At 40.8% G+C, this 15,593-nt stretch overlaps 1 protein-coding gene across 1 annotated transcript in view; it reads left to right on the forward strand.

Annotated features, from left to right (window-relative positions):
- The first annotated feature begins 8,519 nt into the window (after positions 1–8,519).
- MRPS9 (mitochondrial ribosomal protein S9) overlaps positions 8,520–15,593 on the forward strand; it is a 61,135-nt gene continuing 54,061 nt past the window's right edge. The window contains exon 1 of the mRNA XM_032419386.1: positions 8,520–8,690. Coding sequence (XP_032275277.1) covers positions 8,556–8,690 — 135 coding nt within the window. The 5' untranslated portion in view covers positions 8,520–8,555. The remainder of the gene's footprint in view (positions 8,691–15,593) is intronic.

Below are 15,593 nucleotides of genomic sequence, written 5' to 3' on the forward strand. Positions count from 1 at the left end.
CATTTAGGAAATAAAACCATCTTGATCCATTTGGCAGGAAGTAATGTTTTCCTTCTCAAACTCCCAAATTACTTAGCAATTCTTTCATGACTATATCACAATCTTTCTAGAATGATCATATTTGTGTAAATATCTTTTTCCCCTTATAAGTTTATAAGCTCCTGAAAGACAGGTATCATATTAATATTCAGATGGTTCCTATCACAGAACATTGCAAAATAGGTATCAATAAATACTGGGTGATAAAGACACAATAGTTTTTGTCTAGATTGAATTTCTTACTTCAATTCCTAAAGTACTAAATTTCCACTTTTCAGCTGGGCAGTGAAGTCAGCAGAGACACTAGGCGGGTTTATCTATGTCTCCAAATTATGAAATAACCAGTTCCTTGGTTGGCCCTTCTGGAAGAATCCTTTGAGCCCTAGGGCCCCAGCATTTCTAGCTATCTCTGAGTCTGCAAAATCTGAATAGTTCTGGGGTTCATGTTTATATCAGGAAACATTTTTCAAGTTCATGTGTGTCGCAGTCATGGTGGGCAGTGCAGAAGGCAAGATGGAATAAGAACATGTGTGGGAACAGCCTGAAGTGGGACCCCAAGAGTGGAGGGGACATGGTGAGTGGAGGGTATGGAGGGTATGTGGTCAACCTAGAGTATCCACATTTAAACTTCACAGACACACACACACACATACACACACACACCACTGTGCAGACAAAGAAAACGTATCTGAAGGGCAGCCAATTTTTGACTGCTAAAGAGCAACTTAGACAGAAGTATTCTCATGTCCTTACACAGAAGATGGGATGGGTGAGAAGTCTGAGAGCGGCAGACAGAATTACGTGGGGTTGGATGCTAACGCAAGAGGACAAGGGAACTGGGTCCCGGGAGAGAATGGTTAACAGCAAGCAAATACAATGTATAAAGGGGAAAGCGGGGATTCTAAAGACACCCTGGTTAACTAACTCAGTTCTCCTGGGACTGGACATAATATGAAAGTGTGGTTAGGTGAGTGTCTTCCGGTGCCATGTTGCTTGGCTCCATGCCTTCCTAGCTGTGGCACCCTATGCAAGTTACTTAACACACCCACGCTTCAACTTCCTTATTTCTAATACGAGGATAATAACAGTGTCTCCCTCATAAGGATGGTGTTATGATTCAATGAGGCAAAACTTAGAACAGCCCTCAGTGACTGCCATATAATGTTATATAATGCTCTTTCAATTAATATTTTGTGTGTGTTCACTTGCATATGCTGTATAATTTATACAACTCTCTTCCATATTTCTTGGAATTATATCTCATGGTCCATCTAAATGCATACGCTTTCTCAGAGATGCTAGAAATATGTTGCTCTTACCTTCACTTCCTCAAAAGCGTAAGAATGAAGATTATACTTCAGAACATCTCTTTTTTTTCCAGGCCCAGATGACAATCTTCTACTTATTTACATTTTCAGGCTGCATCAAATTCTTCCCCACAATGCACTTTTTAAATCGCCTCCCTGCTGTGTAAAGTGGCACCTCCTCTCTTTGTCCTAAAATAGTCTCTTCATGCCTCAAGAAGTTTATTTTGGCTCTAGTGTTCTGGAATTTGATTATTAAGTCTGTATTTATTTTAGCCAGGCCCTCACTGATTTTATTGATTTCAATTATATTCTTTCTTAACTTTTTTTTTTTTTTTTTTGCTCTGAAATCCTAGTATCTTGACTATATCCAATCTATAATCTTGGCTATTTAGCTCCCCTTTTCTAGATCTTCTTTACTTCTGTTCAGGGCTCATCACAAGGGAATCCTGTATCGAGCCAAATCCATGCCAAGGGAGGGCATGGATGAAAGAAATAGCCATAACGTCATAGAACATTTTGTACGCACTACTATTCCTAGTAGGGAAACCACTTATAATTCCACCACCCAATCAGAGTAACTACTTCTACTGTCTACATGCACTTAAAAAAATGACTTAATCTATGCAAAATAATTACAAATATGGTCAAGAAGACACTGGCCCTAAGCACACTGCCCCTGAAACTATGTATGTTGGAAATCATTTTCAATGCACAGCAAATGGTGTGATCGATCCACCTTTATGTTCCATGTAAATTTGTTTTATTTTTGATAACGAAGCCTGGAGAAATGATTCTTGAAGCATCATAACAGCATTGACTGACAGCTCCCTAAGTTCTGTGTCTTTTATAGCAAGCATAATTGACAGCTCGTAGGTAAAGAGCATATGTAGATGGATTGGGTCCACATTGAACACAGTGGGGGAAAATACCAAAGAAGGTATTTGTTCTATTTGTTATTAATTAAAATCCAATTAATATTGCAAAATATATGCATTCGGGGAGAATAGATTTACTTGTAGGCTGAGACAGATTCAGTTTTTAAACTGTTACAGAAGCTTCATATATAGCGATAATGTACTAAAATTACCTCTCATAAATATTTTTACACTTCAGTGAAATTTGCATTACTCATTTCCTTACTCCACATACACTGCTTATTTAGCTGTTCTAGATAATAAAAACATTTTAAGTTGTAGATTTAAATTTCACTGAAGTTGTGTGGGCACCTGCCTGGGTAGGTTAAGTTAAAAGTCTGCCCCCATTAAAAACAAGAATCCTGCAATGCCGCTTCTAGGTATATACCCAAAAGAATTGAAAGCAGGGATTGAAATAAATACTTGTGCACTCATTTTCATAGCACCATTATTCACAATAGCCAGGAGGTGGAAATAACTCATATGTCCCTCAATGGATGGATGGATAAACCAAATGTGGAACAACGAAACAATGCAACAATGGAATATTATTGATCCTTAAAAAGGAATGAAATCCTGAAACATGCTACCAGATGGATGAAACTTGAAAACGTTATGCTAAGTAAAATAAGCCAGGCCTAAACGGACAAATATTTTGTGATTGCCCTTATCTGTGGTACTTAAAATAGTCAAATTCATAATGACAGAAAGTAGGATGGTGGTTACCAGGGATTGGGAAGAGGGTGATTGGGAGGTGTTTAATGGGGACAGAGTTTCAGTTTGGGAAGATTGACACATTCTGGAGATGGATGGGGGTGATGGTGGCACAACAATGTGAACATTCTTTTTTTTTTTTTTTTTTAAAGATTTTATTTATTTATTTGAGAGAGAGAATGAGAGACAGAGAGCACTAGAGGGAAGAGGGCAGAGGGAGAAGCAGACCCCCTGCTGAGCAGGGAGCCCGATGTGGGACTCAATCCCAGGACTCCAGGATCATGACCTGAGCCGAAGGCAGTTGCTTAACCAACTGAGCCACCCAGGCGCCCCAATGTGAACATTCTTAATGCTACTGAACTATACACTTACAAAGTGTTAAAATGGTAAACTTTATGTTGTGTATTTTTTAACCACACATGCACACAAAAGACACATATGAATCTGCACGGTCAGACCAGATGGTAAGATGAAAGAGTATCGACACCTGATGAAATGTAATGGAATCTGACCTTAGCAGGAACTATGAATGATTTGGAAGGCTTTATGCTGGGTCTCACTCAGAGATGTAGTAGGTCTGGACTGGGACCCAAAAATTTGCATTTCTAACGAATTCCCAGGTGTGTTTGTTATCTATTGCTGCATAACAAATTAACCCATATTTTAGTGGCTTGAAAGAATGTACATTTATTATCTCATAATTTCTGTGGCCCAGGAGTCTGAGATTAGTGGTTCTGGCTCAGGATCTCTCATGAGGTTGTAATCAAGCTGTGACCGGGGGCTGAAGTCAAATGAAGACTTGGATGGAGGACCCACTTTTAGGATGGCTCACTCCCACCATTGTTAGCTAGAGACTTTAGTTCCTCCCTAGGCAGATCTCTCGGTATGGCTGTCTGACCACACGGCATCTGAGTTCCCCAGAGTGGGTGCTTCACGAGACAGAGAGCAAGCAGGAAGCCAGCATTTGTGACTAGTTCTAAAGTCTAATCTTGAGAGACAGGTCATTAAATCCAGCTCATATTCAAAAGGAAGGGCTCCACCTTTTAAAAGGAAGAGTACTGGGGCACCTGGGTGGCTCAGTTGGTTAAGCATCTGCCTTCAGCTTGGGTCATGATCCCAGGGTCCTGGGATCGAGTCCCGCATCAGGCTCCCTGCTCAGCGGGGAGTCTGCTTCTCCCTCTGCCGCTCTTCTCACTCATGCTCTCTCTTGTGCTCTCTCTCCCTCAAATAAATAAAATCTTAAAAAAAAAAAGAAGTACCAAAAAATTGTAGACGTTTTAAAAAAACAATATACTGGGTTTATTCTTGAGGCTGCTGTAAGAAAGTGCCATAAACTGGGTGACTTAAACAACAGAAATTTATTGTCTCACAATTCTGGAGGCTGGAAGGCTGAGATCAAGGTGTTAGTAGAGCTAGTTTCTTCTGAGGCCTGTGAGGGAAAATTTGTTCCTGATCTCTTTCCTTGCTTCTGGTAGCCTCACATGTTGCATGGCTTACAGCTTACGGATGGTCATCTTCTTCCTGTGTCTTTACATTGTTTTCCCTTTGTACATGGTCTATCTCTAAATCAAAATTTCCCTATAATATTGTCATTTTGGATCAGGACCCACTCCACTGATCTCTTTTTTACCTGATTACCTCTAGATAACCCTTATTTCCAAATAAGTTCATGTTATGAGGTACTGGGTGTTAGGACATCAACATCTTCTGAATTGGATCTAATTTAACACACAATATAATCAGGTAATGCTGAGGTTCCTGCTCTGGGGATCATACTTTTGAGAATCACTGGTCTAATCCACCCCTTGGTTACACTAATGAGAAATGTAGGTTTTCCATAAGCTAAACGAACTACTAAGTGTCAAAGAGTGAGTTTATGGCAGAGTTCAGACAATAATACATATTTCTTGATCTACACTCAGTGCACTTTCCATGAACCACAGAGTGTTTGGTCATCTTTGACCCAAAGTTCTCTGAAGAACTCAGTTATCTGTGGGCCCATGAAGCCTTTGTGCTTTTTCTAGGTTATGGTTTTTCACTCTGACTCACAAAACTCTGTAGTTCCAGGAATCCTTTAAAGGTGTGTGTGTGTGTGAATTTTTTGGAAACTACATCATTCATCATTAAGTTATCTACACAGGGAAGGAGAAAAGAGAGGGTAGGGGATGAAGAGGAGATAATGAAGGAGAGAAGAGAAAGGAAATGGGGTGTGAGAAATACAGAAAAAAGAAATAACCATTGTACCAATTTACACTCCTGCCATAGCCTGCCATATCTCCCGGTGTGAGTCATGGTGGGAGGTGAGATGAAATCAGCTCTACCTGTTATATGTACCTATATTTTTAGAAATTCAAGGATAAAATGAACACCTATATATCCATCAGTTATCTAAAGACCAAGAACATTGGCAGGAGCACTGACACCTCCATGTGCCCTGTTCACAGCACCCTCTCCCTCCTTCCTGGGTTATTTACTATTCCCAAGTTGGTGTTGATCATGCTCTTGTTTTTCTTTATGGTTTTACTACAGAGGGATAGATCCTTAAACAATATGTTGCTTCATTTTACCTGGTTTTGAACTTTATGTAAATGGAATCAGACTAGGTAAGCATATGTGACTTCCTTTTTTTCCTCTATCTGGTGATTATCGAGTGGTTGTGATTCATTCATTGACGTCCATCCATCCTCGGATCAATAGATAGGTTACTTTTGTTGTTACAAAAACAATAATGTTATGAACATTCTTATGTTTGTGTCCTGATGTGTGTCTGCTCCTTGGTGAGTTAGCCACAGAGACTACACGAGGTAGAGTTGCCTGAGATCATGGGAATCTTCCCAAAGCTGTGTCTCCCAGAGCAGGGGTAAGCAGCTTCCTTTTATTAGGGTTTGGGATGAATATTCAGAGGGGGATGCATCGCATGCAATGGTCAGGCATAGAGTTACACATTCCCACTCAGAAAACATGCCTATACATACGTTGTATGTCATGCCAATGAGGCTCATGTCCCTCTCAGGGTGGGGATTTTTTTTTTTTTTTTTTTTTTTGAGAGAGAGAGAGAGAGAAACAGCATGACAGGGGAGAGGGTCAGAGGGAGAAGCAGGCTCCCTGCTGAGCCGGGAGCCCGATGTGGGACTCGATCCCAGGACTCCGGGACCATGACCTGAGCCGAAGGCAGTCGCTTAACCAACTGAGCCACCCAGGCGCCCTCAGGGTGGGGATTTTAACATTATAATGAAGCTCAGACACTTTATGATTCATCTGCACAGGTGTCTGTCCTGGGAGGTCATATTCAAATGTTTTTTTCTTGTTCCAGCAATTCGTTAGTTTCTAAAAGATAATATTTATAGTTAGGCAGAAGCTTCTAGGAGTTCCTCAGTTCAGGGGTCTCACTGATGATGACGATACATGTCTTCTGGTACACTGTGCAAGAATTTCTGCAGGGTATATACCTAGGATTGTAACTGATGGATTGTAGGGTGTACTCCCCTTAACATCATGGATTGGTTGGTTGATTTCAGGAGAGCTGAACTAGTATACTCCCACCAGAAGCATCTAGAAGTTATTGCTATCTCATGTCTCAGCAGCACTTTTTAGTTCAACATTTTGACTACAAGCTGACTTTAGAACTAAACCCTCACATTAGATGTGACCCCACCATATTGGACTTTGGGGACTTTATGATCCTTGTGCCTAGGATGCCTGATGCCTCTGACATAGTAGGTGCTCAGTAAATGAGAGGAAAATTAAATGAATCTAAGCTTTAGCTGTGTGGTAAAACTACATTTTTTTTCATATTTTATTTATTTATTTATTTTTTTAAAGATTTTATTTATTTATTTGAGAGAGAGAGAATGAGAGAGAGCACATGAGAGGGGGGAGGGTCAGAGGGAGAAGCAGACTCCCCACCCAGCAGGGAGCCCGATGCGGGACTCGATCCCAGGACTCCAGGATCATGACCTGAGCCGAAGGCAGTCGCTTAACCAACTGAGCCACCCAGGCGCCCGCTTTTTTTTTTCATATTATAAATGTTTACCAGCACATTCCTGATCCCAGTCTTTCCTTCTGACTCCAAATTATGTACCTAATGTCAACCTATAGTGGTATATTTGTTCCAAACTCAAAGGCTACACAAGAAATTTCATGCAGCAGTCCAAGTGTTGCCCCTAGAGGTGGGAAATGTATTACATTCACTTTACTGTAATCTAATGAAAGATTGTAACATGAATTTTAAAGAAAAAAAAAAAAATAGAAGAGAAACCTCTACAATTCCTAACCTTAATTTCCAAACTTATTTAGTTCTTATATGTTCCAAAATTTTTAAAGAAATAGTAAAAATTCTGCTTTCACATACTTATTTGGTTGTTTTCTTTTTAATTAAATATCCACAATTAAGTTAAAAACACTTTTGTGACAATGTGTAGGAACTGCTGTCTAAAGGCATCTATTTTAATGAGCTATAAAGTTTTGGTTCCCAAATCCTGGTTTGTGAACCTCTGCCAATTTCTGATGAAAGTTTTACTAGCCTAAAAGGTAATCACAGAACAACAGAGTGAGTTTTCAATACAGTGAAGTGCATTCCATTTAAAGGAACACTTTTTTTTTTTTTCTGGGATTATGTCATTTCTACCTTTTTAATGACTAAATGTGTTTTAAGAAATGATGGTGTATATATTTGCTTGACAACTTTGTGTGTTTGTGTTTTAATTTTACTGATCCTTCCATTCTAAATGTTTGGAAACCCTTTCAGAGCGGCTTTCTGCGTCATTTAAAATGTATTTTGTAGAAAGCACCCTGGGAGTTACTCTCAAGGGCACACAAGTCTCAGAAAGCAAGGTGTACTCATTTCTATTCCATGACGGTGCATTTAATTCTGATTGGGTTTCAAGTTAAGGCTTAGCGCTAACACCATGCGGAGAGGCGCGTAAACATGGCTAAGACTGTTTCATCCTCACCTGTGAATGGTTTAGCCTGCGCGTTACACAGTTAAACAATAGGAGTGTGAGCGCCATGGAAGGTAGAGTGGGCTGGCAGTTGCTGGAGGGAGGTGGAGACCCTGGACCCTGAAAATGTGGAAAGGTAGAGAGAAGAGGAAACCCATAGTAGAAAGACGTATAGGAGGCAAGGCTTGGGGTCCATTCTGGCGTGAGCAAAGAGAGCAGCCTCCGCGTTGGAGTGTGATGAAGTCAGACTGTAGAAGGAGGTGCGGGGGAGCGGCGCGGGTTCTGCGGTTCAGGGAGAGCCAGCTCGAGGTGCAGCGCTGGGCAAGGGAAGGAAGGGTTGGTTAAAGAGCCACGTGGAAGTCATACCAAGACTTAGACAACAACAGAATTCATCAGCTGTAGAAGGCGAAAGAGGCCATGAGGTACAGCTTGGAGCTTCAGCTTGGGGCTACTACGAACCAGGGGGTGGAGTCGGACACGCCCCGGGGGCTCACACACCCAACCAGCGACGAGCCGCCCCGGACCGCGGAACACGCCCCCTGCTTCTTCCCGACAGCCCCCGGAACCTAGCTCCCACCGGCGCCTGCGCAGGCCTCAGGCCCCGCCCCTTCACCCTCTTGCCCCGGTCTCCGGCAGCCAATATGGCGGCTCCCTGTGTGTCTTGCGGCGCAGCGGCTTCCTACCGGCTTTTTCTCGGAGGTGGGGTTAGCCTCGCCCGGAGACAAGGCGTCTGGAAAGCAGCGGCTGCTGAGTTGCAGACAGGTGCTGGATTCCAGGTAAGGGAGAAGTGGAAGCACTGGTCCGTGTAGCGCGAAGATGTGGAGCCGGCGCCGCTACCTTCCCCTGGCGTTTCGCGTGCCCTCAGACAGGGACTTAAGGGTTTGGGGTATCTAGTAGAGGTCTGAGGTTGAGAGAGGAGGAATGGGTATTGGTTTGCAGCGGCCACTTGAGGTTGTTTCTGGTTTTCTCAGGTGCAGTGAGGGAGGAAGTTATCTGCAGACGGAACTAGAGCGACCCCCCCTTCCTTAAGTTGGCTGCCAAGCTAAGGGGAGTCCGTGCCTTAGGTGTGGTGTAGGGTCCAGTCCTTCCCGCTTGCTCCACGGTCCAGTGGGAGGAGTGCCGCGCCAGAGGAGGTGAATGAGAACTGGACTCCTGCAGTAGTCTGGAAGACTTAATGGAGAAAGTCACAGTGGATAGGTTTGATAGTGACTTTATTTTATTTTATTTTATTTTTTTAAAGATTTTATTTATTTATTTGAGAGAGAGAGAACGAGAGACAGCATGAGAGGGAGGAGGGTCAGAGGGAGAAGCAGACTCCCCGCTGAGCAGGGAGCCCGATGCGGGACTCGATCCCGGGACTCCAGGATCATGACCTGAGCCGAAGGCAGTCGCTTAACCAACTGAGCCACCCAGGTGCCCTGATAGTGACTTTAAAAGTGCCTTGCATCTGTGCAGTTTCTGTTTTCTTAATTTTCCCGACACCTTGTCTCTGGAGAGATGGAAACCAGAACTTGTCCTTTTCCTTTACTCCTGAGGGCAGTGAGAAGCCAAGATTCTAGCTTCACGGGACTCAGTTGGATGATGGTGCCATTTGCTGACATGGGATTTCAAAAGGAGGGAAAAGTTTTGAGAGGGAAGAAAACGAGTTTAATTTTGGCTATAATTCTGTTTATTATACAGTTATAATTGGGATGTCCAAGTGGAGACTTCCAGTAGGCCCAAAGATTGACAGGTTTATTGTTCAAGAAGAAATCTGATTTACAAGTTCTCTGTTAACTTGTAGATGTTAATTAAGGCCTTGGAAGTGAATTCAGACACCTAGTGAAGGTGTCCTGAATTGGAATAAATAGAGGGACAGGGCCCTGAAGGAAACAGTCAAGGAAGAAGAGCCTCCCAGAGATTGAGAATGAACTGCCAAAGTTCATTCAATGAACCAGACAGTGTGGTGTTATGGAAAACAGGTGAATGTTTTAAGTAGGGAAAGTGATAAACAAGTACCAAATATTGCAAAGAAGTCAAATATTATGAAATAAAAACTATTGAGAAAAGGAATGCTGTATATTTTTAATCTTTTATATTTTAACCTAAATCAACCAGTCCATCTATTCATTTACCCATCATTTATTTTTTAATACTTTTTTTAAAAGATTTTATTTATTTATTTGAGAGAGAGAGCATGAGCATAGGGAAGGGCAGAGGGAGAGGGAGAAGCAGACTCTTGGCTGAGCGGGAAGCACTCAGCAGGGGAGCCCTACCTGGGGCTCCATCCCAGGATCCTGAGATCATGGCCTGAGCCAAAACCAAGAGTGGGATGCTTAACTGACCGAGTCACCTGGCTGCCCCTTAATACTTTATCATTGGAAAGTATGTTGGAAAATTTTATTTTTTCATGCATCTGTTTTGAGTATATTTTCCCTGTATATGCGTAGTTAGCTATAAAAGGGGCTGTAGCATATAGAATGTTTTTATTGCTGAACTTTAAGTGTGTGTGTGGAGGGAGGGGTGCTAACTTTCTCTCCCTCCCTCAAACTCCAGAATCTATGTATCCCCTGTCTTTCTCTATGTTCTATCATATGCACCCATATGTGTCAGTGGTAATAGTTGATGCACATTTATTTTGTTTCCATTTTCTTACCATTAATAAAATGTTCAGTAAACATCCTGTAATAATTCTTAGGTACTGTTGCTTTTATTTGTGTAGGAGAGAGTTCCAGTTGGGAGTTTATTGCTACAAAGTATGTGTACATGTTACATTTGAATAGATATTTCCACATAGCTTTCCAGGAAGACAGTAGCAATCCACACTCCATCATTGATGTATGAGAGTGCCCCTTTTCCTACTGGCATTAGGTATTTTTTTCAGTAAGATGGGTGAACAGTGATTTTTTCTTGCTACTTTAATTTTCATCTCCCTGACTTGAAATAAAGCTTTTTTCCCCTCCATATGGCAAATGTTTACTGAGCACTTTACTTGAGCCAGGCACTGTGAAGTAAACAAATCATTATCAAATAATTACCAGACAGTATTGACCCTTAGTACTCTCTAGGGATGATCCTGAGATTGCCCAATCCCCAAATTCCTTAGTATTGTCACAGTTTATGTTTTACCACACGGAGTGCAACTCACATATAACTGAAAGACTTAACTGACCCCAGTCAGACCCTTACTATTACCATATATATGGTTAAAGACATTTATAAAGCTTTTTTTTTTTCTGGCACAGAGCTTGTCTGTCTTAAATATTAATACTCCTTCACTTCCATCTCTAACATTAATAGTTATATTTTTCTCAGGCCCACCTGGGTGGCTCAGTCAGTTGGACATCCAACTAGATTTGGGCTCAGGTCATGATATCAGGGTCATGAGATCAAGCCCTGCCTGAGACTCTGCGCTGGGGCTGGAGCCTGTTTAGGATTCTCTCTCTCTCCCTCTGCCCCCCACTCCCACGCACACACGCACACTCTCTTTCTCACTCTCTCAGAAAAAAACATAGTTATATTTTTCTTAGGGGCCATGTTTCATAAAACAATGGAATAATAATCAAATACATCTCATACAGGGTATTTTTGCATTTTGTTTATAAGTGTGTCCTAGGTGGTGATCTAAATAGTAGTTATTACTGTGGGTCACAGAAAAGTGAGAAACACTGATGCCACATGGAAAAAGAAACAAGTTCTTTAACCTGTGACTCCTGTGTGTTCAGTTGGGACCCTCATTAGCAGACTTCCTCTTGTGTACCAATCTTGTGGTTTACATGTTTCATATTAATGCCGCTATAATTGCAAATATCTAAGTGTACCAAATTTGGGATGGAGGAGGGAATCTTATTTGTGAATGGCAGAACTTCAGGTTATAAACCCCTGAATATCAGGGACCTACACACAGTTTACCGTAAGGTTTACAGAGATAAATACGGAAGAGCACAGAAATGCAGTGTCTAATGCAAATGAGTTGAAATGGGTAGAGTGGTAGGCGGCTTCTCAAAGGAGATGATAAGAGTCTTCAGGAGCAATTAGGAGTTACATGAAAAAAGAGAGGTATTCTGTTCTATGATGATGTTAATAGGTACAGAAGAGACAGACGTACAGAGTCAGTGGATCTGGCAACAACAACTAATTGGTTATAGCAGTTATAATTGGTATAATAATTGGTGCAAGAATGGTGAGAGATGGGAAAGTTTGACAGGACCCAGATTATGATTTGTTTTGCTATACTAAGGTACTTGAATTTTTTTTTTTTTTAATCTTTCACTAATGAGCATTGCACTGGCATTATAAGCAGTTGACAGTCATGGTGTACTACAAAAGTACCCAGATTTTCTTAAATCCTCTGTCAGTATGATGTAAGAATGCTAATTTAGCTTTTTGAAATATTTATGACTTTTTAAAAAAGATTTATTTATTTTATATATAGAGAGAGAGAAAGTGTGTGTGAGTGGGGGGCAGAGGGAGAGGAAGAGAGAGAATCCTCAAGTAGATTCCCCCCTCCCCCTGATGAGCACAGAGCCTGACATGGGGCTCGATCTCAGGACCCTGAGATCATAACCTGAGCGAAACCAAGAGTTGAATGCTTAACCGACTGAACCACCCAGGCGCCCCTGATTTTTTTTTTTTTTTTTAAGATTTTATTTTTAAGTAATCTCTACACCCAACATGGGGCTTGAACTTACATCCCCGAGATCAAGAGTTGCACGCTCTACTGACTGAGCCAGCCAGGTGCCCCTATGACTTTTATAATAAGGAAAAGTAGTAGACCAGTTTTCTATTTTCAAAGCTAATATTACCAATTATCAATGATATGTCCTCTTAATTTTATTTTCTGCTAAACACTTAGTGCTTAAACTTTCTGTGTTCACTGAGTCAGTACACCCCTTGTTAAATTGGACTGTCTGCCAAAGAATGATCAGTGGCATTTGGTGGCTTAGCCCTTGTGTATTTTGATTTTATTGTAAAAACATTGTTGTTCTTGTCTTAAATATCTGTTCTTCTCTCATCTTATGGGCTTCTAGGAGCTTATAATGTCCTGTATTTATCATAGCATCCAGTTGGTTTATGATGGGGTCTTAATAAAGTTTACTGATGAATTTCTTAAAAACTCTTTGAAATTAAAAATTGACTTGCATTTGTATCAAATGCTGTCTGCAGCTCTGTAAATTAGTTACGTTTTCCCCTAGGTAACTTCTGAATTTTTTTAAAATCCCATTTTATTAGCAATGGAAATTAAAACTCCTTTGATGGGATAAGTTTTTTCTTTTGAGATCTCATCCTGTCCTTTTAAGGATAGATTTAGTGTACTAAATCTACTTGTATTATGCTTCATTGTTGTAAGTAGGATGATAAATTAATTAGTTATTTATTGCTGCATAACAAATTACCCCCAAATTTAGCAGCTTAAAACAGCAGACGTTTGTTATATCATGGTTTCTGTGCATCAGGATTGCAGGCACAGTTTTACTGGGTTTTCCCTCAGAGTCTCCCATAACGTAGCAGTCCAGGTGTTGGCTGTGGCTCCAGTCGTCTCAAGGCTGGAGGGTGGAAATCTACCTCCCCATTTGCTCATTGTGTGTGGGTGCTAGCAGGATTCATCTCCTGCCAGGCTATTGGACTGGGTGGAGGCCACCCTCAGTTCTTGTCATGTGGGTCTCTGTAGGGCAGCTCACCACATCTGGCTTCCATCAGGTTGATCAAGAGAGGGGGAAAAAGAGGGAAGACAGTCTTTTTGTAACATGGTCTTAAAGGTGACATTCTATCGCTTTCATAGTATTCTATTCATCAGAAGCAAGTTACTCAAGCAAGTTACAGAAGCCCACACTCAAGGGGAGGGGATTGAACAACAGGATGAATACCAACGGTAGAATCACTGGGAGCCATCTTGGAAGCTATCTGCAACTATGAAAGACCCACATTTACTTCTTTTTTATTAACTAAGTGTCTTGTGTGTTTAGGTCTTTCCCCTACAGCTGGTTTGTAAACCTCTTGAGAAAAATAGCATAACGTTTGTATACCTACTCTGATGCCTAGTACAGTGCCCACAGATACCTCCTAGATGCTCACTGATCATTTCCTGAATTTAAACTTGTGAAGAGTTCTTACGTATAGGGATATGTGCATGTGTACATGTGTGTATGCACATGTGTATACATGTGAACACCTGCCACACTCCTTTTTGCCAGATAGATTAGTAACTTTAAGAAAACTGCAGTTTGACCATGCTTCATGTTTCCTTCTGTCAGTATGGCAATGTTCTCGTTTTAACACCACTCAAGTCTGCTTGACAGTTATTTCTGTTAAAATTCAGTAGATAGTGTGGCCCATAGTAGTTGCTTAAATTTGTTAAAAGAACTTGTAAAATAGTTTACTTTTGAGAATTTTATTATGAAAAATAAAGCATGTTCAGTCAGGCATTTACAAAAATAGAATACTATAATGAACGCTATGTATATATGTTAACTGGCTTCAACAGTTATTAATGTTTTCATAGTCCTGTTTCATCTGTCTCCCTACCTTTTTTTCTGTAAGCTTTTATGTAAATCTCAGACTTCCCATTATATTACTTATGTATATACTTGAATGTGCATCTCTAACAGGTAGATTTTAAAAGAAAAAAACAAAACAAAACAAAACATGGGGGCACCTAGGTGGCTCAGTCCGTTAAGCATCTGCCTTCGCTCAGGTCCTGATCTCAGGGTCCTGGGATCAAGCCCCGCATTGGGCTCCCTGCTCAGTGGGAAGTCTGTTCTCCCTCTCCCTCTGCCCCAACCCTCCACTCGTGCTCTGTCTCTCTTCTCTCAAATGAATAAATAAATCTTTAAAAAAACAAACATAAGCTTCCATGCCCCTATGCACATATCTGACAGAATGAACAGTAATTTTAATATCATCTGATACCATATTCAAATTTCCCTGGTTTTCCCAGCAATAATTTTTCATAGCTGGTTTGTTTAAAGCACAATTCAAACAAAGCCCCTATATTTTATTTGATTGGTAAGTACGTTAAGGCTCTAAATTTATAAGATTGTGTAAAGAAAATAAATGGTGAATTTTGCTTAAGTAGTGTAGTAGATTTCCTTGTTTAACCTTTTAATTGTCCATTTCCCTTTCAGCAGGGCACTCTATTTTCTCAGGAGGAATGAGTTCTTCCCCACTGGATACAATCTGGAAGAACTATAATCTGGGGCATCTGACCCAAAGTAGCCCCATTAGGTAGTCCCTCCCATGAGATCTTGAGCAGAGAGCTAAGGACAGTTGGAATAGTGTTTTATCTTAATGGCCACAGACTTCTTGAATGTGTTGTGGATCATTGGCGTTCCTGTTTTTAAGCTGCCTGCTTCAAGTTATAGTCCTGGGCCCCTGTTAGTCTTCTAAGAAATGTCTCTTGCTTAAGCAAAGCCATTTTCTTTTGCTTGCATTCAGAGACCTCTAGCTGATAAAAATATAAACTCAATTCAAAAAGGTTACTATCCTTTCTCACTTGGTGTCCTTATATTGTTTCTATCCATGTTCTCTCTAATCTGACTTTAGTCTTTACCTTTTTTTTTATTCCTCAAAGTATTTTTTCTTTTGCCTTTTCTATTCAAATAAGCGGCAGATTCTTCTTTGTTCCATTTTTATCCAGTTGAACAAAAAGGAAACTCCTTAATACTCGTAATATCATTAAAGTAGTGTGTAGCCCTGGCATT

Source organism: Phoca vitulina, unplaced genomic scaffold (assembly GCF_004348235.1).
Source record: "Phoca vitulina isolate PV1807 unplaced genomic scaffold, GSC_HSeal_1.0 scaffold22, whole genome shotgun sequence".
Classification (NCBI taxonomy): domain Eukaryota; kingdom Metazoa; phylum Chordata; class Mammalia; order Carnivora; family Phocidae; genus Phoca; species Phoca vitulina.